This window comes from Watersipora subatra, chromosome 1 (genome assembly GCF_963576615.1).
Source record: "Watersipora subatra chromosome 1, tzWatSuba1.1, whole genome shotgun sequence".
Lineage (NCBI taxonomy): Eukaryota > Metazoa > Bryozoa > Gymnolaemata > Cheilostomatida > Watersiporidae > Watersipora > Watersipora subatra.
Window position 1 is genome coordinate 40557337 of NC_088708.1, and position 25205 is coordinate 40582541.

General features: G+C 37.2%; 3 protein-coding genes across 4 annotated transcripts; 2 read left to right on the forward strand and 1 right to left on the reverse strand.

Moving 5' to 3' along the window:
• The first annotated feature begins 1441 nt into the window (after positions 1-1441).
• Positions 1442-3646, forward strand: LOC137385375 (nuclear receptor-binding protein-like). The gene is made up of 2 exons (XM_068071827.1): positions 1442-2545; positions 2720-3646. The coding sequence occupies exons 1-2, from the start codon at positions 1489-1491 to the stop codon at positions 3247-3249; spliced, it is 1587 nt and encodes a 528-aa protein (XP_067927928.1). The 5' UTR covers positions 1442-1488; the 3' UTR covers positions 3250-3646.
• Positions 3592-9886, reverse strand: LOC137394231 (ER lumen protein-retaining receptor 2-like). Of its 2 annotated transcripts, XM_068080960.1 has the most exons (5): positions 9718-9886; positions 7046-7305; positions 5518-5770; positions 4296-4415; positions 3595-3719 (listed from the first exon to the last, which is right to left on the reverse strand). In XM_068080960.1, exons 1-4 carry the CDS (start codon positions 9806-9808, stop codon positions 4318-4320), a joined length of 702 nt encoding a protein of 233 aa, XP_067937061.1. In that variant the 5' UTR covers positions 9809-9886; the 3' UTR covers positions 3595-3719; positions 4296-4317. The 2 variants fall into 2 exon arrangements, with proteins under 2 accessions (XP_067937057.1, XP_067937061.1); XM_068080956.1 differs by lacking the exon at positions 4296-4415 and having other exon boundaries at positions 3592-3719.
• Positions 9887-12625: 2739 nt separating this feature from the next.
• On the forward strand, positions 12626-24896 carry LOC137402274 (SH3 domain-binding protein 5-like). Its single transcript, XM_068088769.1, has 7 exons — positions 12626-12711; positions 13529-13591; positions 14284-14412; positions 15230-15391; positions 17985-18158; positions 19360-19549; positions 23821-24896. Exons 1-7 carry the CDS (start codon positions 12628-12630, stop codon positions 24195-24197), a joined length of 1179 nt encoding a protein of 392 aa, XP_067944870.1. The 5' UTR covers positions 12626-12627; the 3' UTR covers positions 24198-24896.
• Positions 24897-25205: the final 309 nt, after the last annotated feature.

The following is a 25205-nucleotide window of genomic DNA, read 5'->3' on the forward strand; positions in this document are numbered from 1 at the left end:
TCGACGTCAAAGATCCCTCATTGTTTTCGGCAAAAAGGAGTGAAAATATTGCCCTGATTATATAAATGGTATGTACAATTCCCTATTTTGTCTTGTATCATGCGGGTTATTGGAAAGAGTAAAAGTGTTTTGAATAACACCAGAACTCAACACTTTGCAATATAGTTTTATTTGTGCATCTTTTCTATGTTCTTGTAACGATTTTACGTTAGTGCTTTCCCTTAATTGTAAAAAGCATACTAGTGATCTTATGAGGTAAAGAAATTTCAGATATTTATTTTGGATTATCTGGAAGAAGAGCAGTCAATGTAAAATTTTTGCATCTTAGCTATAAATATAGTAGAACTGGGACAAATATAAAACATAAAAACAGAAATTTAGTAGCATTGGTTTAAAACAATACTTGTGTTTAACATAGTCTTGAAACAGGACATAAAATGCATGTTAGTGAAAGGGAATATCGTTCAGTTTAAGTGTTTATCGACAGCACTAACACCAGGCTAAACAATCATTGTGAGTTGCATCAATGATATACAGCCCCCACAAGAACATGGGGGGGCTGTATATCATTGGTTGCATTGAAACTGTTCAAGGAGAGACTAATGTAGATGACGAGAATCTTTAAGAATATTCCGGGAGTAGCAATTTGGTTACTCCTGGAATTTGCCACGCATTTTAAAGCAAAATAACTTTAATGACTTAACTGTTCTTAACACTTTAATGCAGTTTGCATGTACACAGTACACTACATACACCATAAAAATACTATTTCACAAATTATTACACGATCTATAAAACAAAGCTTAGGATGAATTACTATTACAGACACATCATTATAAATAATGTTTAAGCAGACATAATGTAAAAAAAATTCATACAAAAAATACTATCTGCTTAAAAATGTATCACAACTCTCATGAAAATAGCGTCCAATTTACAAGTAGGCCTACCAGTTAATTCTGCTTCAACTCTACTGGAGCAACGAAACTTTTTTAAATTTGATTCTCTGTCAAAATACATATTGCTGATAATTTTCATTCTTCGTAGCCATAACTTTAACCTAAGTAATGCAAAGAGTTTAATAAACACGAACTACCGATTTATGATTCTAATATGGACTGGCGTTTGACAAACAGTTGAGTAATGTAAATTGCGTTATGTAAATATAGCAAAAAATACTGTCGCATTGGCCCGGTAATAGTCAGTGCCGCCATGGTTGACACCGTGCACAATATTGGATCATTATATAGTATTTTACTCATTTTGTACAGAAGTATTTCACTGGTCGGCGATATTTGATTTACTGGACAACTGTGGAGCGAAATGTACTCGTTGTGTACTCTACTTTACCACAATCTGTTCGGATACGATTATCGTTTTTTATTTGCCAGTATCATGAATCCCGCGCTAATGTTCCGATCTATCGCTCGTGATGTCGTAGGCTAGGTCTTATTAATGTAGTTGTTTTTGTACATCACCAATGTAAGCATGTCCGAGGAAAAGGAGTCTACCACTGAAATTGAACAGCAGGCTGGAAAAGAAACTCACGATGAGAACGATCATGACAGTGAAAGTGACGAGGAAATGATTTTGGAAGAATCCCCATGCGGTAGATGGCAAAAAAGGAAAGAGGAGGTACAGCAACAGGAGGTACCTGGTATCGACCAAGCCTTTCTAGCCATGGATACTGAAGAAGGCGTAGAAGTGGTATGGAATGAAGTTCAATTTTCTGAAAAGAAAAAGCTTAATGCTAAGCAAGAAGAAATAAAACAGGTTTTTGATAATTTGATCAATTTGGAGCATGCAAACATAGCTAAGTTACACAAGTATTGGTTTGACAACAAAGCTCCAAATCCCAGAATCATTTTTATCACAGAGTACATGTCTTCAGGCTCTTTGAAAAATTTTCTCATCAAGGCTCCAAAACGCTCAATAAAGACCTGGAAACGCTGGACAACCCAAATACTTTCTGCTCTTAGCTACTTACATGGATGTGAGCCACCGATTATCCATGGCAACTTGACTTTAGATATGATCTTTCTTCAGCATAATGGGCTTATTAAAATCAGTTCGGTAGCTCCAGATGCTATTCACAACCACGTTCGTACGTGCACGACACAGTTAAAAAACATGCACTACATTGCTCCTGAATATGAAACCCCTAGTCAAGTTGGTGCAGCTGTTGACATATATTCTTTTGGTATATGCGCTTTAGGCATGATAACTAAAGCACTTCCATTATCAGGAGATGCAAAAGAAGCCCCGATCTTGGGAGATATCATTCAGAAGGCAGTAGACAGCATTGAGGATCCGTCCTTAAAACAGTTTGTAACAGTCTGTTTGAATAAGGATCCAAAGTCACGACCTACGGCCCGGGAACTTCTTTTTCATCCTGCTTTGTTTGAAATTCATGCTTTGAAACTAGTTGCTGCCCACAGCTTTGTGCAGTATCTCAGTAAAATACCAAATGAAAACATCCGTGAAGAACTTCAGCAGTCAATGAGGGTCGTTCCTAGTGCAGTTGTTGCTCAGATAAACCACTCCGGTAAGGCTAAAAGCTGATATACATTAGTCGCAACAAAAATGTACAGTTCATTATATAGGCTACATAGAAAGCAGTTCCTACATGTTCATTAAGATTTATTTGGGAGTTGTCTTTTATTGATAAATTTAACGGTGTCATTAATTATTGTCGCTTACTTTCATTTGATGCTTGTAGATGGACGTGAATCAACAACGTGGTTGTTTTCACAAGTTCCTGCAGCATTAGAGTTAGAGAAATTTGTTGAAGATGTTAAAAATGGCGTGTATCCAATCCTCTCTAGAGGAGAAAGTCGGTCAAAAACGAACAGAGAGCCTACAAGGCCACGGGCAGTGTCACCTGACCAGAGTGACAAATTAGAAAAATGTGAGTTACCTGAGCCAAATGACATTGAGCGGCGCACAATCACTAGCATGGAATGCCAGATAGAGAAGAATGGCGAGGGAATAATAAATATGACTCTAATGTTGAAGTTAGAAGACAAAAGTAACCGACAGCTGACGACAGAACTGCTCGAAGATGACGTGCCTCTTACCATGATAGAAGAGCTCATAAAGTATGGCCTTATTAATGAACTTGACAAGGAAAAGCTTTGCTCACTCATAGAAGATGAGCAGAGGGCATACGCAGTGAGGCTCAAAGCAGAAAGCATAGAAAAGCCACCAACTGAACAGTCAAGCTCAGCCCAACCTCCAGTTGCTGTCTGAAGCTGGCTTACATACTCATGGGTGTTAACATTAGCTTTTCTTGACATGACTTTGTACTTCATACATTTACTAGCTTTCATCTTCAGGTGGCAAATTCTCTTATTTGAGCTTTCAAATGATTGTATTAAGATTGTCAGCACAGTTTCACATTTAAATGTAGACAGCACCATGATTAAAAATTCATAAAATGAGTTTTTAACAGAAAATGGACTTTAGAAATTGCGGACAAAAGGATTAAAATAGAGAACGGTTTCAACAGCAGCACCATTGATGTAAAACATACATAGGCATAATCGAATAGATCAGCCACATGACGAGTATTTGCTTGGGTATATCTAGTAGTAAGGCAGTCAATTTTCCACTTGCTTTAAAAATCTGATCAATATAATAAAGGCAATGTGTCCATAAATTTACGTTTTAGACAATTTCTTCCTCAGCAGGCTGCAGTAATTTCTTTCCGTGAATCCAGACTACAACATATATAAGGGACAGGATAACATGAATCCAGACTACAACATATATAAGGGACATGATAAGATAATCAAAAGCAAAATAATGAGACAGGATTGTTAGCAAACTCCGTCATATGTCTTAGTTCCTCATATGATATCAACGTTTGCATTGCAATGTATTTATGCAGTATTCCCTCTAGCTAAAACTACGCCTTAACTGTTTGATGTGTAGCGTTTTACTGAAAGACCCTCAAAAATAGTTCTGTTTTTAGTTTGTTAAATGCATTGTATCACGCTTTAAAAAACAACCTACAGCTAACCATTTTGAAAACAAGTAAAGCCACATAATACAAAAGATTTTGAGCAACAAGAAAAATTCAACTTCATAGTTGCATTCAAATGTGCAAGGCCACATGCCTTTGCAGCGCAATCCATAGATATAGTAAACCATAGATATAGGGTTTACTATATCTATGGCGCAATCATAAATAATTCTAGATCAACTAGGTATACGCAGGTTAATTAAAGGCTGTTAGCAAAGCATGGTGAAAGAGAATGAGGAGCCACCTAGGAGATAGACTGAAAAATTGTTACCAGAAAGATTGAGGTAAAACAATTATTCAGATTTGTCATCTTCATCAGAGTTGCCTGATGAGCCGGCAGCAGCGAGAGGATCAGCCGGGATGGGGTCGTCTTCTCCCAATAGTAAGTCCTCTGTACAAGCAGTAAGGGGTGTGTAGCTATTTGTTAAGCATGAACTGGTGCAGGTAAGAGTGGAAAGGAGACAGGGTGTGAAAAGGGGAGAGTACAAGGGATGTGAAAGGGAGAAGGGAAAAGGAAATTGGAAGGAGAAAGGATGTGGAAGGGAGAGGGTTAACAAGAAGAGAGATGAAAGGGAAAAGGGAAGTGAAAGGGGGTTAGAAGAGGAAAGGGAGAAGGGAGGTGGAAGGAATAAGTGGGCGGAAGGAAAAAGGTGGTCCAAGAAAAATTGGGGATGGAGGAGCGAAGGGATGAAAAGGAGGAGGCGAGTAGAAGGGAGAAATGGAGTGAAAAAAAGGAATGGAAAAGGGGAGTGGAAGGAAAAGGGGGTCGAAGGGAGGAGTTAGGTGAAAGAGAAGAGGGAGAAGGAAGGCGGAAAGGAAAAAGGGGTTGAAAGGAATAGGGGTGTAAGGAAAAAGGGATGTGGAATAGAAAGGGGGAATGAAAACGAGGAGAGGCCAGGCTGTATACACATGACGCTACCTTATAAGAAGGAGGGTCAGCCATGTTGTGCTATTGTTAGCTGTGATAATAGAACAGTTCAGGTTAGTAGTCGGAAAAGACTAGCAAAGCGGACTGGAAAAGTAGAGCAAACCTGCAGTTAAACCTACATTACATGTGGTACAAGTTAGCATTTGGTAGCTAGCGAATGGTGGTGACTAGAGTAGGTTTGCCTTAAGATACTGAACTGTTTACATTTAACATGCCTCGGAATGAAGTAGAAAATATTTGAATTTTAGAATACATCGATTAGTGAAAAACGTGAAAACTTATTATCTAACCTTTAGACAGGAAACAACAGGGTATGTATTACAATCTACATGCACTAGTTTTTCAATAGCCAACATTGATGTACCTCAACAGATGAAGCATTGAAATCCTGGAGGCAGCGCCTGCTAGCACAGCAAGGTAGTGCCGTTGGAAAGCTAGGTTCAACTGTGTAATTGGCTCAACTACATTTATGAATTTGCAAATGGTTATGATGCCACCACAACAAAAAGCCAGGAGTCAACCTTTCTAATAATTCTATAATAAACATTGAGTTTTAGGAACCAACCCTTCGTAATATAAAGGTAGACAAAGTCAGCGTAGAGAACGGTCTGGACACTGCCGGCCACAACGGCAATGAGGTCAAAATAGTGTTCCGTGTAAAACCGGTAAATCCAGTTGAGGATGTAGAGGGCACGATAAAACGCAAGACAGAATAGATAGTGGGTGGTGACAACCTCGGCCTCTCCAGTCTTGCTGATCATGAACAACTGAGGGAGTATAGCTACAGCCTCCAAATATATGGAAAATGTCCACAGGACCTGTATAACAAGAAAAACATCTGATAAATTATTCGCTTTGTATAATCACAACTGTGTACAGTTTTCCAAAATAATATTACAATCCTACACATATCTCTAATGCGTTGCCATATAAGTCTGTTTGCATTGGTTTTCATTTTATGGTTAGGCCCAATACAGGGAGTCTTTGGGTGACAACAACCTTGACTCGAATCACCGTTTCAAGGTTGCGAATGCACCTCATGAAAATATTTAAAATAATATTTGATGTAGTCGAGTTTTAGTGTTGCTTAAGAGATAGGCAACGCAAACAATATTAACATCTTAGAAACTAGTAGGATGAAACTAGTATCCAGCATGCAGGGGATGAATATGGTTTGTTGTTCTTGTGGTGAGAAAGACAGCATCAGGGTGTTACTTAGTTTCAGTGAAACACCATGTTGGTTGTGCTCGCCAGTTCTCTCTCTGTCATCTGTATGACCTTAATTATTGCTCCAAAGGGCAGGGCCGATCTTCCAATGTTAATCAAATTATAGAAAGATAAAACTAGATATTAATAAAAGTATAGAGTAATTTATTCAAGCTTTTCCAACTTGCACTGAAATTCAGTTACACCGCGTCTCAAGAACCCATCAACGTCATAAGTCGAGCACCCCATAGTCAGCGTTAAATCTACTACACACAGGCTTAGCGAGTCACAGTTTCCAGTGCAACTCGGATCATAAACAATAAGAAACAGCGGGTAAACGAATCCTTACACAAATTTCGCAGATTAACTAGCATAATATCTCCATTCTAACTTATCAGACTACTAATGTAAACAAGCATTTTTGAACGAAAATTTAGCCAAAGCAAATATTTCTATTTCTGTGTCTGTAGCATAATGCTGAGCTCCAATGCAATGATAATTGCAACACAATGATATGATATATATATATATGATATGCTAAAGTTCATCTGATGAATAATATAATAAAAGCATATAATTTTAAGACTTAGAAATAAAATAGGAGATATGGGAATGACTGAGTTGTCTTCTTTGTTTAGCCAATGAAAGAAGAGGGTTAAACCAAAGCAAAATATAGTTCAAGTGTATAAAAAAGATGCCCCTGAAAATGCCTGGTGTTTGATTTTCTACAGTGTCTGGTGGATCTTTTCACCAATTTTCCAATGCTTGAGTTTATTACAATCTTAGTTACATTCACAGCGCTTCCTTTGGCAAATTCCTAGTAGGAATTTGCCAAAGGAAGCGCAGCAAATCAGAAGACAAATCATGCTAAAATCACATAACATCACCTCAACTGGACTGTAATCATGGTTGACAAGGCAGGCCAGACCCGCGCATGGTACGATGAGGAACTCTATCCTAAATGTGTCACTGATGACCAGATAGGTTGCCTTGAATTTCCCATAGATGAGATGTACAGTGGCAAAAGACAAGGAAAGGAAGAAGATCTTCATCAATGTGTTGTACGGTGAGACAAAATGCGTGAAGAGATCAATATAGCGTGTGACAAACACGAGCGCCAGAAGGAGCTGTGACTTTCCAGACAGCCCTGTAAATATAAAGTCGTTAATCAATAATGAGTCTATCGATTTGCTATTACATACAGTATAACTTTCTAACTTATTGTTTAAAGCTAGAGTAGGACTGGGGGCACCATCTATCAGGTTCATGAGAAGACGATTCTAAAATAAAATATTTTAGCTTAAATAGATTGAGAAAATATTTTTTGGAGTTGCCTTCTTATGAAAATTGCAAGCTATTCCAATCCAAAAGAGGTATTATGTTTAGAAGTTGTACGCTTTTTGCAAGTAAACATCTTTCACATACCTGGTCCCATATTCACTCAAATCGATGATCAGAAAAAATTCAAATTAGCTGAATAATGGTAGAGTTAACATAAAATACAATGCAAACATGGCTATCAAACATTTTAATGAAATTACATTACAGGTAATGTAAGTGCGAAAAGGCTGATGACCTACATTCTCCTCAAACAACTGACCTCTAAAAACTACAAAAATTTACATGTAAAAAGTGACATGTAAAATCTTGTAGCAGATTTGTTATGTTTTACTTTCAATTGACTTAATAAATTATTGATAGAGCACTCCTGACATTAATCTTAAATTATAATCAGACAAACTACAATACATAAAAATTTGCACAGAAAGGCTCATCATGGCAAGATAAGATAATTTCAAAATTTATCTTCGAATCATTAGTTATTTACAGTCATACCTCTACATACGATTCCCCAACATACGAGAAACTCGAAATACGAGCTGACTTTCAATCAAGTTTCTTCCTCGAGATACAGGTAATATTTGAGATACAAGCGTACCTGCAGGTTCTCGATAGCCATTACACTACATGGCCAAGTGTGCGAGAGGCTGCTTTTGAGAACAGATCGCTCGGTATTTCTCCTCGAATCAGTTTGAAAAAGTTTCTCGCAGGTTGGCTAAAAGTTATAGAGAATGCGAGGCAAAAGCGCATAACTGGCCGATACTAAAAGCGCATAACTGGCCGATACTAAAAGCGCATAACTGGCCGATACTAAAAGCGCATAACTGGCCGATACTAAAAGCGCATAACTGGCCGATACTAAAAGCGCATAACTGGCCGATACTAAAAGCGCATAACTGGCCGATACTAAAAGCGCATAACTGGCCGATACTAAAAGCGCATAACTGGCCGATACTAAAAGCGCATAACTGGCCGATACTAAAAGCGCATAACTGGCCGATACTAAAAGCGCATAACTGGCCGATACTAAAAGCGCATAACTGGCCGATACTAAAAGCGCATAACTGGCCGATACTAAAAGCGTATGATGACAAAATTTTAGTAAGTTTAGTAAAAGATTATAATTTAGTTTCAAATTCAATGAATTTCAGCTAAATTCATTGAATTTAAACTTTCTATTATGCAAGAGCACAAAAGTTTAGTGTGCCGAATGCGTGTCACACTCAGACCGCCGTTATCAACAACGTTTGTCTCGGAGGTAAAAATTTCATTCAATAGTGTACATAGTGATGTTACATTTTATTGCAGATCATAACAACTAAATCGGTATTTGTTCCTTTGTTAGTGTAGGTACTGGATTATAACAATTAAAAACACTTTTTCATCGTAATATCCTCTCTGGTTGGTTGTTTCATAATATGGTAAGGAATCTTATATTACGAATTAATGAATATTCATTTTATATAGGAAATAGTGCCTTGAGATGCGAGTAAATTGACATACGAGCTCAGTCTCGGAACGCATTAAGCTCGTATGTCGAGGTATGACTGTATTTGGACTGTTTGATGGCAACACTATTTCTAGTCTTATTTTAAACTTTATTTGTAGCTCAAATATTGCAAGCGGCAAATTAGATCACATGACTAAGCGCAACTAAACATGTTGTCATGCAGTCACTTCTTTCTGTTGTAACCTAGGCAATTGTAACATATTGAGTAACTATGAAAATTTCAGCCCTTTTGGTAGGAGCTAAGAATCGCAGCTATCGATACATAAACTATTGACAAAATTAAATTGAACTATCTCTCAGATCATATCAGATCTCTACATAGCAAAGGCTTCTACACACGATCAGCTGTAAAGGAAATGGAGCGCTATCTCAATTACAGAAAGTTACTAGGTACTACCCTAATGAAATAATCCACCAAAACACAAATATCCTTAACTAAACACCATGCCACAACAAACAAAATCCTCCATGACAACATTATCACAACAATAAACGAGAACATTCATTAATAATCTACTAAGGCGTCTGACAAAAGCAAGCAAAAACCTAGCGAGCCATTTTAACGATATACATAAAACACTTGCATTATTCACAGTCCGGTCCAAATTGTGAAAAAATAAGATATTATATAACTAACAATAACTAGAGACAAGCAGTTTGAGTCAATATAGTAGACTTTTTTCACTAGGCAGATGTCAATTTGCTCACCTGTAACGGATTTGGAGACCCATATTTTGAGAAGTAGCAAAACCAATGCAATCAAGTGAAAAAGATCGCCGACCAATCTAAACGCATTCATTGTGAATGCAAAATTTTATTAAGCACTCTTATTCACAATTTGTGACATCAGGCTTCGTGAAACGAAAAACGAAAGAGACGTGGCTTCCCACGTGTGTCCGTCGTGGTGATGTAACAACAATTGTGTACAACATGTATTTCATTGGTTAATATCTCAACTGCGCATCACAACGGGAAGGACTTTCATGACGTATTTAGCGTTTTCTATAGTTCTAAACTTCATGCAAACCAATCAAAGATACACGTTCGTAAACGGATGCGCGCCCATAAAAAATACTCAAAACCTCTAGGTCTATGATCTGGAGCGAGCCAATAAAAGTAAGCTAGCATATTGATCCCGTTTCCATCCAAATCGTTAGTTCTAGCGGGGCTTTTCTAGCAGTAAGTTGTATATAAATTATACTTTAAAATGTTCACAATCCTGAGCGCAAATATTGTGCTTTAGTATAAGTGAAATGGTATTAGGCTTTAAATATGTTAGAATATTTTATCATTAGATTAATATCATTTTATGACAGTATAAGAGCGCTGTAATCTAAGTAGGGTGGGGCACGGTTTCCAATACTTTGTGCTATTGTAAAACCACTAAACGTTTGATGGCTTACCAGCATTTAAATTTTTACGGAAATAATTGTGCTGCGATTTTGCCCAAATCATATAGTTTGTTTCTCCAGATTGCTTTTATGTTATTGTGTTGATTTGTAACACAGTTTCTTGTTGATATAAACCTACATTTGCTGGTTTGTCACAAGCTCACATACAGCAATACATTTTTGACAGCATGTTTTAGATTTTTTGTATAATAAAATATATGTCAGATGTCTAGTGGACCGAGGCGAAGCTTTCTTTTTGCATAATTCTTCTTTGTTTTGTGCTGCTTAGGCCTACCTTCTGTTTTAGTGTTGAGGATTTTTAGCTACCATTTTAGTAATACAATAATATTAATGGCCATTAATAGTTGATGTATATGTGAAACATTTAATAGTATGATATTTCATAGTTCCTAGGCTACTAGGTTTTGCTGCTTTCTCTCATAAGTGAGGGCTGTAAGATTTGTTGCATCAAAACAGATTGCTAAAGCTTCTTTTTACATTCTAATGGCAGTTTTTGAATATTACTCAAATAATTAATTTAAGGTGTGTTGAAGTAAAGTAAAATATTACACCTGTAGTTATATGAGTGAGCTTATTAGTCAGCCAAGATGCATTGTAACCAAAGTTGTAAAAGAAGACCCAGTCATTGCATTACGTATGAACATGCTGCAAACCTCTTAAAAAGCCTACAAAATTGACTTGGTATGCATTTCATCCGGTGTACTTACATTACCACAAGTGATGAAACTTTTCAGCTCCTCTCAGCTATTAGCAAACAATTTATGCGGTGCATTTAACTAAAGGGAAGAGTATTGAGAAGTCGACATTTAGACTATATTTTTGGCTTTTAAGGTCTTGTTTTTGCGATTTGAGCTAATGTTTACTCATACACTAACAGCTCTATTTATTCCGAATTTAGTTTCAATATTTTAATAATATGAATGCTCATTGACAAATTGCATTTTTTGTCACTTTACTTTTCCCTTGGATAAGTAGCCGTCTATTAATTAGAACTGTCCTGATATTTGCTTATTCATCGTCTCTAATTTACTAAACCCGGTGATGGAAGGCTCTAAGCTACTTACTTATGTTGGCCTAAGACTTAGTTTATTATATGCATAGCTCAACTTCTGGCCTTTCTTATTATTTCATACTAGCCATACGTTGTCACTAAGTTATTATCATAACACTCGAGGGCGCGAATGTCCTACACTAAGTACATTCCAAAGTTACATTTTCTGTAATACATCAAAACAGTGTGCCAGCTTTGAGTGTAGAGGAGCAATTGGATGGCGCTATGCTCAAGGGGTGGTAGTAGGTTTCCCTGTCACCACTTTGCATCTAAGCAAATTGTTAGGGTAGTGCATGTCATCGTGTGTAAGCATATTTAGAGTGAATTAATTTGTTTTTATTAGAAATAAAGCCAAATATTAACTTTGTCAGTTATTGGTGTTCAAAAGCTTCGAGCGAAAAATAAAAATTTGTCAAAATATAGTCTTCTGGAGTTTGCCAGATTGTAAGTGACACTACATTCATTTTCTTAAAATACCATCGTAGTTTCTTGCATATTTGGAGTGTAGCTAAAAACTGTTCACTCGAGGTGTTTGCAGGCCCTAATTTTACTGTTAGGGTTTGATTAATACTTTAGACTAACTTAGGTGGGTTTCTTGCTCTGTAATTAGGTATAGCCAGATGTAACCAATGCATGGTCACTAGGAAGTGCTGCTCTAGCATTGTTACCAAAGAATCTCTATACCATTACACAGCTCAGCGAATGTTTGACTTTTAATATAACATAAATATTGATAATGCATTAACAAGCTACTCCTACAAGAACAATATATAGTGATATTGATATGCATCACTATATAATATATAGTGATATTGATATGCATCACTATATAATATATAGTGATATTGATATGCATCACTATATAATATATAGTGATATTGATATGCATCACTATATAATATATAGTGATGCATCACTATATAATATATAGTGATATATACATAGGATTTGCCAGCAGCAGGTAATGTTATGGTAACTGTATAGTTTGTTAATGCGTGATAAACCCACGCTTGCATCAGAAACCATAATCATACTACGCTAAATATTTCATAGATGAAGTTGTTGAGGTGAATTTTTAACACCCAAATAATGTAGTCTCTCAGTTTTTGTAGGAGCTGGTTAACTCGCTGTTATTACTCTATTTCAGTTGAGACCATGTCTTCCACCACTGCCCCAGTCTCATTCAGTAATGCAGACAATGAGGAAGAGTCCAAACAGCAGCTAGACCCTCGCATACAGGTGCTGTCTTATTGTCTGTGCTCGATGCTTATTTTCATTGTTACACCATTCTGACTATCTAGCTGGTTTGGATACAATTTTCTTGTTGTCTGTCTGTTCAATGTATCTTATGAGTTACATTGGCAAGCTCTGCAATAACTGTCTTTTCAAATGCACAAAGAATGGCGCTGATCACTTTGGAGATGAAAGCATTTCTCATTTATTTTTGTTGAATGTTTTCATATTCTCACATTTTTGTAATTGCCCCGTTACATTGGCCAAGTTTTACATAGAGGTCACAGAAAAGCGCTTTGTTCCAGAGCTGAAGGACGCAAGTCATGAAATATAACTACTCCTTTTACAAAAATGTAATCAAAGCAGTACCAAGCGTATGGTATTTAATATTTCGCGCAATACAGAAAAAGTTTGGTCTATATATGTAGTTTTTGTTCTTGCCTCATTAGCAATTATGTGAGATGAACATATTGGAGCCTTGACTGATGAAAGGCTCTTGTGTTGGCAAGGGGATGTCATGCCTGATATCACGTTGCATCGCGTGTTCAGGGAAATACACTCAGTTGCTATGATGTCTGTGTGTCGGTGCATATGATGTCTGTGCACTACAATAGTCTCAGCTGCTGCACACATTCATCGCCTCTCTGCAATAAATTTGCTCACATCTGTTTTGATGTTAAAATAAAGGCAAATTTGTTTCTCATGTCGGCTAAAGTCTTTTCGGCCAATATTTGTGACGAACTAACGGAACACATTTGCTACGCCAGAATAAGCCACAGTAACGGTCAATTGAAGCTTATTCATTAATCATATTATCTTTCAGGGGGAATTGGAGAAGATGAACGGCGCCACTAACGAAATAAACACACTGGAGAAAGAACTTGATGTAGGTGTTCTATCGTCAGAATGACACACCTCTATTTATTTACACTCCATTTTCTCTTGTTGGGATAGCTGACCATTATAGTACTACTGTAGTAATCCAACTCTGGTAACTTGATATTTCTCATTAGGTTTGTGGGCTCTCTTGCTAATGAGGTAATTATTCGCTACACTAACTGCAATTAACTAGTGTATCCAAACTTTTTGATATGATGGGAATGTCTTGTCCTTATTGCTGAAGATATTTGTCTGAGTACGTTACAAATATGAATTTTAGTTCAACTATCAAAACTGATTTTTTCAGCTGCCTCTGCGCCTAGTCAAACTCGCGCACTGTCAAACTCGCCCATAGTCACAGTCACACTCACCCACTGTCAAACTCGCCCATAGTCACACTCGCCAAAACCAAACCTAATGGTCAAGCTCATTCACTGCCAAACTCTCCATCCCATTTCACATCAAGCTTTGGCTTCATTTTGTGCAAAAATAATTATCCGACATCGTCTATCACGGCTAAATACAAAAATATTTTCGCTGTTTATCATCATTGAAACCTTATAATCTCGTCAAATCTTATAACTTTGTCAATCACACAAGTTGTATGCTTTTTACAACACAGTTTTTCAAAAAAATGTTGATTTCTATCCAAGCTGTTTTGTTGTTAAGTATATATGTATGACGACTTTGCATTGGTAGGAGGCAAGGGCTCGGTTCAGGCAGACTCTCTCCGATTCATCTGCACGACTCAATGTCTTGCTGAAGAAACATAAGAAAAGCATAGAAAAGTCAAGGGCCTATTATCAACAGGTCGAGGCTGCCAAGCAGGTGGGATTAGCAGCAATCATTGCCATTTCTCTTTGAAGCCATTTTTTAATGTTTCAACTTTAAAAAATGAAGCGTCTTTGTTTTATGAATATTTTTGCTGTGCAGTTTGATGTCTATAATGTGACCTATCTACGACTTCAAATGGTTTTTGTTCTATGGTCACCTTTACCTTGAAGGCTGGTGGTGGATCGCTTATAGTTCCCCATCCTTACAGGCTTGTCTATAATAGGACAAGGTGAAGGGTGTCTGGCGAAATTCGGGTCATGTTTTTCGGGAGAAACAGGCCATTTGTTTTTTGCAATATTTGGCTATTTGTATAAGTGGTTAAGTTTTTATCTTACAGTAACCTGTTTTAATACATAATAATAAGAGAATTTGGTCAGATCGTTGTCATTTGGAGCCATGGTAAAATGACTGCACAAGTTGGAGGAGTAGCGTATAGCAGCTATATCAAAATGAACCATTTTTATATAAATGTCACTGTTGAAATTGAGAAAATTGTTTCTCATCTTATTACCGCGACCTGAGAAATTTGGTCATTTTTCATTTTCTGTTGCGCTGTCGCCTCCTAATGACGATCGCTTGGCTTTAGAAACAAGATAGATCTGTTTGTTGCGCTAGCTGAAGATTTCATGAGGTGTACGCATTGCACTGTGGTGAAGCAAACATTTTGGGTTACTAGTGGTTGCTAGTGGTGATGTACCTACATGTAAATAAGGATTTAACTTGTCAGTAATGAATTGAGAGCTATCCGGTTGTTTTTACTTTTGAAGAAATAAAATAGTGATTTGACACTTACTCGTATCTCTTTTGCTAGACTCATGCACAGACACAGAAAGCAGCTGTCCAGTTCCGTCGTGCCAGCAGTTTTTATAAGGCAGCAAAAGAGACAATAACTCTTGCTGAGGAACGGCTGACGGAGCAGGGAGTGCAGTTTGATGAGGCATGGCAGGAGATGCTCAATCATTCAACCATAAAGGTACAGTTTGCTATGTTCTCTCTCATTTGCCAGTTATATTCCTTTCATTTGCCAGTTATATTCCTTTCATTTGCCAGTTATATTCCTTTCATTTGCCAGTTATATTCCTTTCATTTGCCAGTTATATTCCTTCCATTTGCCAGTTATATTCCTTCCATTTGCCAGTTATATTCCTTTCATTTCCCAGTTATATTCCTTTCATTTGCCAGTTATATTCCTTTCATTTGCCAGTTATATTCCTTTCATTTTCCAGTTATGTTCCTTTCATTTGCCAGTTATATTCCTTTCATTTGCCAGTTATATTCCTTTCATTTGCCAGTTATATTCCTTTCATTTGCCAGTTATATTCCTTTCATTTGCCAGTTATATTCCTTTCATTTGCCAGTTATATTCCTCTCATTTGCCAGTTATATTCCTCTCTCTCATTTGCCAGTTACAATGCTTGCGTTTGCCGTGTTCCTCTTCTTTCTATGTGCTCCTTCTCATTAGCTATGTTCTCCCTATTACCTATGTTCTCCCCATTTGCTATGTCCTCCCTATTTGCTATGTCCTCCTTATTTGCTACATCCTCCCTATGTGCTACATCATCCCCATTTGCTATGTCCCCCATTTGCTATGTTCCCTCTCTTTATCAGTTAGTTTCTGTTTATTTAAGTTAACTAGTACCTAATTGTCAACACAAAGGAGAGGAAAGGGAGCCGCTAAAAGTTTTATACAAAGATGCACATTTAATGTAAGAAGATTTTGTCCTTTTGTCCGGATTGGAAATGAGCTATGAATAAATACATAATAGATTAGGAATAGAAGATGTCACTCGCCGCTCATCCAAATATAGCTAATTGCTGGGATGCACCTTATCGCTAAGCTGCAGTATAATCAACCCTTAAATCAAGTTATAACATACACTGTAAAACAGCAAACTCCTGCTATTGTTCTACAAAGAGTTATTGATAATAGACTTGTTGGTAATTGCTAATGCTAGTAAATCTGATCATTACTATTTCCTTACTCTCAAGAATAATCACTATGCTGTCTCATAGAATTTTCCATTACTGCCTAATAAAGTTATCCATTGCTGCCTGATAGAGTTACCTATTGCTGCCTGATAAAGTTACCCTAGGACACTTATATTTCGCTAGTATTTAGTTTCGTGAGTAGCTCGCAGATTAAAATTTCGGAGCAACTTAATTTCGCAGCTCTGATGAGTGCGAAAATATAGTGATGTGAAAATAAATTCAGTGGAACAAACATAATTAGATTCCTCAGGTTCAGTTCACCGATAAAAAAAATTTCAATTTGCGACTAGTTTGTAATTGTGAACCGCAGGTAGAATGGTGTGGGCAAGGTCTATAATTCAGTTTGATCGCTTGCTGCCATTTGTTTCTTGGACTATCAACAGGCCCGTTTTCACTGGGGCAGCTAGCTGGCCGGCTGAGCCGCCCCAACTTTTTGGGAATTTTTTACGGTAAGTGCAGTCCAACTCGGATAACTCGCCCTCAGATAAAATGTAACATTTCATCTCAAACACAAGGTCAACTCAAACGGATTTGTTTGGTCAGTTTCAACGCAATGATAAATTCCTTCAAATAACTCGACCTCAACATCATTTATTCGAAAAGTTATTTGCCCATCGGCCATGGACGCGGTTTTTATCGCTGTGGAATTTCACTTCATTCCAAGCCATAGAGACAAACATCAACTTCTAGTAGTTCTTAGGCATCATTATTATTATCATCATCAGAGGCAAAATATTTTTGTTAACGACTTTTATAAAGGTTTGCAGAAGATTAAGTTTTATCAAACACCCGCTTGGCCATGTCCCATCGAAAACGTAAAAGCCTCCGAATGAACTTAAAATAAAATCCGCAAAATTGATCTTTGTTAAAACGCTCAAAAGAAAAATATGTCTTTTTCTGAGCGTTTTAACTGCGGTCATGTTTTGCCTATTTTAATTTTAAAACGTCTCGTCAGTCACATCACTTAAAACAAAACAAATCTCAAAAAATTACAAGTTATTGAAGTGTCAGTGGTGAATCCAAACCTTTCCAGAGCCATGCTGCTTGTGTAGTACTGCGAGTGTCAGTGCATGTGTCTTATTTTCTTTCAACACACGGTGCTCACTGCATTGATGTCCCCAGCACACGATAATCTACTAATTCGTGTGCATTGACATCAAATTCCTATCATTATAAATCATTCTTAATGGGAAATTAATCATAATTAATTGCAAAATAATAACGTAATAAATTTTGACAGTCAAATTATTTTGTTGGTTTATGTTTTAACGATGCTATAGTGGTCGTTAAAAACGTTAAAATAAATGTTGTTATAAAATTCCATTCTACAGTATCAATGAACAAAGCTATTTAGTTTCGCTTTTTCGCTCGTTTGTTATGATAGTTTAGTTTCGCACATGAAACTTTCGCGAGAGGATGACACCACGAAAACGCGAAAGTTAGATGCCGCGAATACATAAGTGCCCTAGGGTAGGATAGTTATTCATTGCCACACAAAGGAGTTATTTGCTGGCACACAATGGAGTTATTCGATGGCATATAAAGGAGTTATCAGTAGAGGTAATACTATCTTGCAGATGATGGAGGCTGAGAAAGAAAAAATGCGTAGTGAACTCGAACATCACAGAAAGTCACAGGCTTATCAAGAGCTCGAGTATAGGGTACACAGGCTAGGCAAGTCAAACAAGCGTAGCATTGTGGCAGCTAAGCCCTACTATGAGCTCAAGGCCAATCTGGAGTTACAGTTGCAGGTATGAATGCTTGAGGGAATCACTGTTGTCTCTGGTACACATGCTGAGACACCAGTCCTTCCTCTTATTTACAATGTTTTGAAATGTTTTCAATTGGATCTCCTGTTGTTGTTATTTGTCCTACATAGCCAAGTATCTATACATTGATGTCAACAAGTTTAACTGCGAGTCACTCTGCTCATATGGCATTGGAAATATTTGGCAATAGTTTTGTGTACGGATGGAAGGATTCATTGATAAGGCTGGTTTGATTGAGCATCACATCCGTATCTGTTAAAGTGATTGAGTGGTCATAAGCGGGATAGGCTATCCTGACACTGGCTAGTACAGTCTCTTGTCTGTTATCTCTCTCTCTCCCTCTCTGCAGATTGTTTGTCTATGCAAAGACTAGTACGAGGTTCTTGCGTGCAAGTCGGGCCACTGTACGCCTGCCTTATCGCATTTTCGTCAGAGGTGATAGGTTAGAGCGCTGCCTTGCACTGTCCTGTCATAGTGTCCAGTGTTTATCAGGTTAAAGTTCATCGTAAGGGCATACTACAGCAAGGCTTTATATTACATATCTTCCTATGGTGTACAGTCGCAACTTGGCTTTACTGTACTAGCTAGTATGAGTCTCTCGCTATTTACATGTATGTGACTAGTTATGTGTCAGTTTGCCCCGTTGATTCTCTCTCCCTCCATGGGTAGTTTCTTCTCTTAGCATGCTGGTTTACAGCCGTTTTCCTTTCCATAAATGTGGTTTGTATGGCACAAGTTTGTCTGTTTCTTCTCTGAACTGACTGCATGGTTGCATTTCTTAAGCTAAAAATATCTCATGACTTGTTGTTTGGGGAATGCTAGTCTCTAATAGCTAACAATTATTTGTTGTCAGTGATACACGATGATCTATCCCAATGATTTCATTTTAGCGAGTTTTGAAATAGCATATGTAGTTTCATCTGTCCTCAAAGTAAGCATAATGTCCTCTAAATTGAGCACATCATTTGCTAAATCTAAAAACTAGCTCATTTGTTATTGAAGTAGATGCAAGGGTTATATTCCCCTGGATTTACCTGGATTTACCCTGGATTAAAGGTTGTTACAATTACGATGCATCATTTTGTCTCCCTCACCGGCTAAACATAAAATACCAGGTGGTTTCTGTGTTGCTAGTCTTCAACTAATGTTGGCCTGCTGTTAATCTCTCATCGTCGGTTTTCAGCAACAAAAGCAGAACGTGGACGACCTTCAAAAGGCTGTGACTCAAGCAAAGGTCAACTATAAATCAGCTATGCATAATTTAGAACGGATCTCAGAAGAGATACATGAGCAACGTAGCATTTGTCTTCCACCGAGAGAGCCTGGCGTTGGGTGCGAGAGTGATGACGAGTTTCCATCTGAGATAAATTTAGGTGAGAGAATCCGTTGTACGATATTTTTCAGCTCTAACTATTGCTTGTAGCTCATACTATAGCTTGTAGCTCGTACTATAATATGTAGCTCATACTATAGCTTGTAGCTCATACTATAGCTTGTAGCTCATACTGTAGCTTGTAGCTTATACTGTAGTTTGTAGCTCATACTATACATAGCTTACAATACTGTAACATTTCTCCCATACTGTGGGCCGTTACTATAATGTCAAGTTTTGTTAGTTTTGGCCATAGTATTATCTAAAGGGTTGTGTGATTGATTAGCTTTGCAGATGAATAGATTCGTAGAATGTATGGAATGTTTTGAGTTACTACGAGTTGTCAAAGTTGGTGAGAATTTAGTATCAGTCATAAGAGCTCCAAGTATAGCATCCTGTTCTGCTAGATTCATCTTTTCTCATCTCTCACTCGCGATTAGCAGCAGAAAGCCATTAGCTAATTACTTCAATCATCATACTTGTTAATTCTGGTATAAATTCTGCTTTGGTGAACAAGCTGTGTCCTGCAGATTATAATCATATTAGGTAGTTGTTGAGGCTGACAATATCACAGCTGTGCACCCAGCGCAGCTGTCCAGTGTTTCTCACATAGCATAGTTGCTTTGAAAATTACAAACAGTCAGAGTGGTATGGAAACAATTTTAAACAGCTTTCTTCCTCATGTATGTAGCTGAATTAATTCTCATATGTGTAGCTGTACATGTGAACTAACTCTCATGTATGTAGCTGTACATGTGAACTAACTTTCGTGTATGTAGCTGTACATGTGAACTAACTTTCATGTATGTAGCTGTACATGTGAACTAACTCTCATGTATGTAGCTGTACATGTGAACTAACTCTCATGTGTGTAACTATACATATGAACTAACTATCATGTATGTAGCTGTACACGTGAACTAACTTTCATGTATGTAGCTGTACATGTGAACTAACTCTCATGTGTGTAGCTGTACATGTGAACTAACTCTCATGTCTGTAGCTGTACACGTAAACTAACTTTCATGTATGTAGCTGTACATGTGAACTAATTCTCATGTATGTAGCTGTACATGTGAACATTCTCTCATATGTGTAGCTGTACATGTGAACTAACTTTCATGTATGTAGCTGTACATGTGAACTAACTTTCATGTATGTAGCTGTACATGTGAACTAACTCTCATGTATGTAGCTGTACATGTGAACTAACTCTCATGTATGTAGCTGTACATGTGAACTAACTCTCATGTGTGTAACTATACATATGAACTAACTATCATGTATGTAGCTGTACACGTGAACTAACTTTCATGTATGTAGCTGTACATGTGAACTAACTCTCATGTGTGTAGCTGTACATGTGAACTAACTCTCATGTCTGTAGCTGTACACGTAAACTAACTTTCATGTATGTATCTGTACATGTGAACTAATTCTCATGTATGTAGCTGTACATGTGAACATTCTCTCATATGTGTAGCTGTACATGTGAACTAACTTTCATGTATGTAGCTGTACATGTGAACTAACTTTCATGTATGTAGCTGTACATGTGAACTAACTCTCATGTATGTAGCTGTACATGTGAACTAACTCTCATGTATGTAGCTGTACATGTGAACTAACTCTCATGTATGTAGCTGTACATGTGAACTATCTCTCATATGTGTAGCTGTACATGTGAACTAACTCTCATATGTGTAGCTGTACATGTGAACTAACTCTCATGTGTGTAGCTGCACATGTGAACTAACTCTCATGTATGTAGCTGTACATGTGAACTAACTCTCATGTATGTAGCTGTACATGTGAACTAACTCTCATGTATGTAGCTGTACATGTGAACTAACTCTCATGTATGTAGCTGTACATGTGAACTAACTCTCATGTGTGTAGCTGTACTTGTGAACTAACTCTCATGTCTGTAGCTGTACACGTGAACTAACTTTCATGTATGTAGCTGTACATGTGAACTAATTCTCATTTATGTAGCTGTACATGTGAACATTCTCTCATATGTGTAGCTGTACATGTGAACTAATTCTCATGTATGTAGCTGTATATGTGAACATTCTCTCATATGTGTAGCTGTACATGTGAACTAACTTTCATGTATGTAGCTGTACATGTGAACTAACTCTCATGTATGTAGCTGTACATGTGAACTAACTCTCATGTATGTAGCTGTACATGTGAACTAACTCTCATGTGTGTAGCTGTACATGTGAACTAACTCTCATGTCTGTAGCTGTACACGTGAACTAACTTTCATGTATGTAGCTGTACATGTGAACTAATTCTCATGTATGTAGCTGTACATGTGAACATTCTCTCATATGTGTAGCTGTACATGTGAACTAATTCTCATGTATGTAGCTGTACATGTGAACATTCTCTCATATGTGTAGCTGTACATGTGAACTAACTTTCATGTATGTAGCTGTACATGTGAACTAACTCTCATGTGTGTAGCTGTACATGTGAACTAACTCTCATATGTGTAGGGAGTCCATGCATTAATTGACAGAGCAAAGGGTAATGGAACAAACCTTATCTATATCTTATCTCTGCAATATCACAAAAAGCAGCGAATTGATTAGAATATCGATTGAATACTATCTAACCAATATTGGTAATCTCTTCTGTTTCCCCTTTTTGACATGGCTGGTCCGATGATAGTTTAGCCTTAGCAAGTTGTGTCCTGGAGTGTCTGATGGTAATTTAGCCTTAGCAACTTGTGTCCTGGTGTGTCTGATGGTAATTTAGCCTTAGTAACTTGTGCAGAAATTCACACGAAAACAAACAATTAGCAAAATAACTCATAATTTTGTTTTAGCAACATCTGTTACATTGGCAAATGTAATTATTGGAATTACTGGTGATATATGGAAATCATATCTAATTCTTTGGTTGCGTATTGCTAAGGGTGCTAAAGTCTATCGTATGTCGTTATTCTTTGTATGCGTATTGCTAAGGGTGCTAAAGTCTTTCGTATGTTGTTATCTGTCAATACGAGTAATAGTAAATTGCAATAGCTTAATAGTCAACAAAGTGTAATATTAGCTGAATTTTTTATATTGTTTTTATCATACTTATTTAAACATTACAAAAACATGCAAAATATTTTATTTCTAGCGGCACTAAAAATATATAAACAGTTTTCTTTCATATTTAAAAAAACCTAATATTGAATTTTTTGTTAAATCTGCATACATGTATACGGAGAATCGCATATATGAAGTATTGCGTATATGAAATATTGCATATATGTATTGCAAATATGAAGTATTGTGTATATGAAGTATTGCGTGTATAAAGTATTGCATATATGAAGTATTGCGTATATGAAATATTGCATATATGTATTGCAAATATGAAGTATTGTGTATATGAAGTATTGCGTGTATAAAGTATTGCATATATGAAGTATTGCGTATATGAAATATTGCATATATGTATTGCAAATATGAAGTATTATGTATATGATGTATTGCAAAATCGGCAACATTTAAACTTTTTATTGCACCAAGTTAGACAAGTCTATCATTCGTTTTGACCTGAAAAACTTATTTCTGTAGTAAGTACATGAAATTTTCCTTTCACACTTAACAAATGGAAATGTTAACTCTTCTCTTAGAGTCATCCCCTTCTGCTAAAAGCTGGAAACAATAGTTTTTTATTTTCCTCGGTTGAATGCAAGATGAATGCTAACAGCACGGTTTCTAATTGAGATTTAGTCAACTACTTCTAAAGAAACATTTCTATAAGGTTTTCCAATGTAGCCTGGGTTACTAGAGCTTAACTATGCAAGGCTAGCCTAAAGCAGCTGCCTAGGTTTCACTATGCATCAAGTATCAGAGGTCAAAGTTTATCATTCAGCCTGCTAGACTTCCCATGAACTGCTCAAGGAGTTTGAATAAAGGTGTAAATAACCAGGCCTTTGTACTAGCGGATTAAGGAATGATATGTTGCATTTCCTTCCATTTCTGTCCGATTAGCTTAATCCCTCTTAGCCTAACGACAAGCCTCTAGATGAGATGGCGCATCTTACGGGTCACAATGACTAGGTAGAATATATTATCACTATTGCAGAACGTGTAATAGCGATGTAGAGTGTGTCCTGGCTGTTTCAAAACAGGCTGTTTATTATGCATGATGGCTTTTTCTAATTCATCTTAATTCATGAGTGGATGATTGCCAGCTGTTTGAATACAGTCATGATCATTTGTTATTCTCCATTATGAATTCGTGATTTATCTTTCTTTGTAGAAAAGCATTTGAACTTTGATGTTGCTGGTTCAGATGAAGGGTTTAGTACGGATGCCGAGTCACTGTGCAGCTATGACAGCGGATCTATGTACCCATCTCATCAGGACTTGCTCTCTATCAGCTCATCAGACTATGATTCGGCTATTTGTTCTCCAAAGTCCTTGACATTAGACCGTGAATATGAGCAGCTGGCATTGGAACAGTTGAGTTTAGAAGGTAGCCAAAGTGACGATGAGGCGGATGCAACGGATACCTCATGCACGGAAAATTCCATAATAGAAACACAAATGGCGATACAGACTATTGTTGGGGCGGGAAATGAGTTAGATGAGGAGGATACAAGGCGAGAACGTTCCAGCACATTGTTAGCTAGCTAGCGCTCGCAGCTATCCCATTAGTCTTTTACCTGTTCACCTCTTGCTAACCACGGCTCTAGACCAGAGCAGTTCCTTTCAACGTTTGGGCGGAGGCTCCGTATGTACCTCCCGTATATTTGGGCCAAGCTAGGTGGAGTCTTCATGCTAGGTTTTAGTCGTTGTCAAGAGGTTTAATCTATACAGCTATTGTTTTTAGTTTAGTTTCATTAAATTGAATCCTGTTATTTTCTGAGATTAACTTTGAGCAAAACCATCAATTTTTTCCCTGTGAGTATTTAAAGCGTTTGATATCAAAACTTGTGAATTTGTGTTCCCACACATTTACTATGTTCTAGATATGGCATTACACCGAGTTTTCATGGAAACTTATATGATTAAGATGAAGCCTGTATTCTCATGTGGTAGCTGGATGTCAATGTACTGCTTATGGTAATTATTTGGTAATTAGCTAGTGATTTATTACCTAAAATTTGCAAGAGTTTTAGCTTGCGCTGCTTTGACTGTCTGGCAATTGTTCTATTTTCAGTAACTTACTCGATCATTGTGCTTTTCGAGGCCAGTAGGCTTATATCACCCCTGTATATCACTGTAAATGTTTAAATAGTCCACTATTGAAATTATTTTGTTTTATCAGCTGTTGTAAGCTGAAGATTGTAAACACATTTTTCTAGTCTCAAATATAGGACAATTATACAACCTACGACCTGCCTTTATTGCAGCAAGCAGCACACTGAGACTGCCTGACTGAAGCTTATCAAAGACCGGTGGATAGTGTGTGTATATCTTTAAGCGTAACTCTTCGTGTACATTGGACTGTGTAGGTTACAAGATAAATAGCGTGTTGCCTGATATATTTACTGTTTCACCCATTTGCCCGAACAAACGTATGGAGTGGGCTGACACTTCCTGCGTGAGAGACCTGTGCTATATACGGAGGAGCTGAGATGACGAAATTATTTCTTGTGGTTTTATGTGAAATGCTTGCAGAGAACTTTTCACCTATATGAC

What these genes read in the sequence shown, in the direction of transcription:
- LOC137385375 (XM_068071827.1), top strand. Translation starts at nt 1,489, where the DNA reads ATGTCCGAGGAAAAGGAGTCTACCACTGAAATTGAACAGCAGGCTGGA. An exon ending in TGCTCAGATAAACCACTCCG is followed by an intron (nt 2,546 to 2,719) that starts GTAAGGCTAAAA and finishes TGATGCTTGTAG; the next exon opens with ATGGACGTGAATCAACAACG.
- LOC137394231 (XM_068080960.1), bottom strand. Translation starts at nt 9,808, where the DNA reads ATGAATGCGTTTAGATTGGTCGGCGATCTTTTTCACTTGATTGCATTG. An exon ending in GGTCTCCAAATCCGTTACAG is followed by an intron (nt 7,306 to 9,717) that starts GTGAGCAAATTG and finishes TTATATTTACAG; the next exon opens with GGCTGTCTGGAAAGTCACAG. An exon ending in ATGATTACAGTCCAGTTGAG is followed by an intron (nt 5,771 to 7,045) that starts GTGATGTTATGT and finishes CTTGTTATACAG; the next exon opens with GTCCTGTGGACATTTTCCAT.
- LOC137402274 (XM_068088769.1), top strand. Translation starts at nt 12,628, where the DNA reads ATGTCTTCCACCACTGCCCCAGTCTCATTCAGTAATGCAGACAATGAG. An exon ending in AGCTAGACCCTCGCATACAG is followed by an intron (nt 12,712 to 13,528) that starts GTGCTGTCTTAT and finishes ATTATCTTTCAG; the next exon opens with GGGGAATTGGAGAAGATGAA. An exon ending in ATCTGGAGTTACAGTTGCAG is followed by an intron (nt 18,159 to 19,359) that starts GTATGAATGCTT and finishes GTCGGTTTTCAG; the next exon opens with CAACAAAAGCAGAACGTGGA.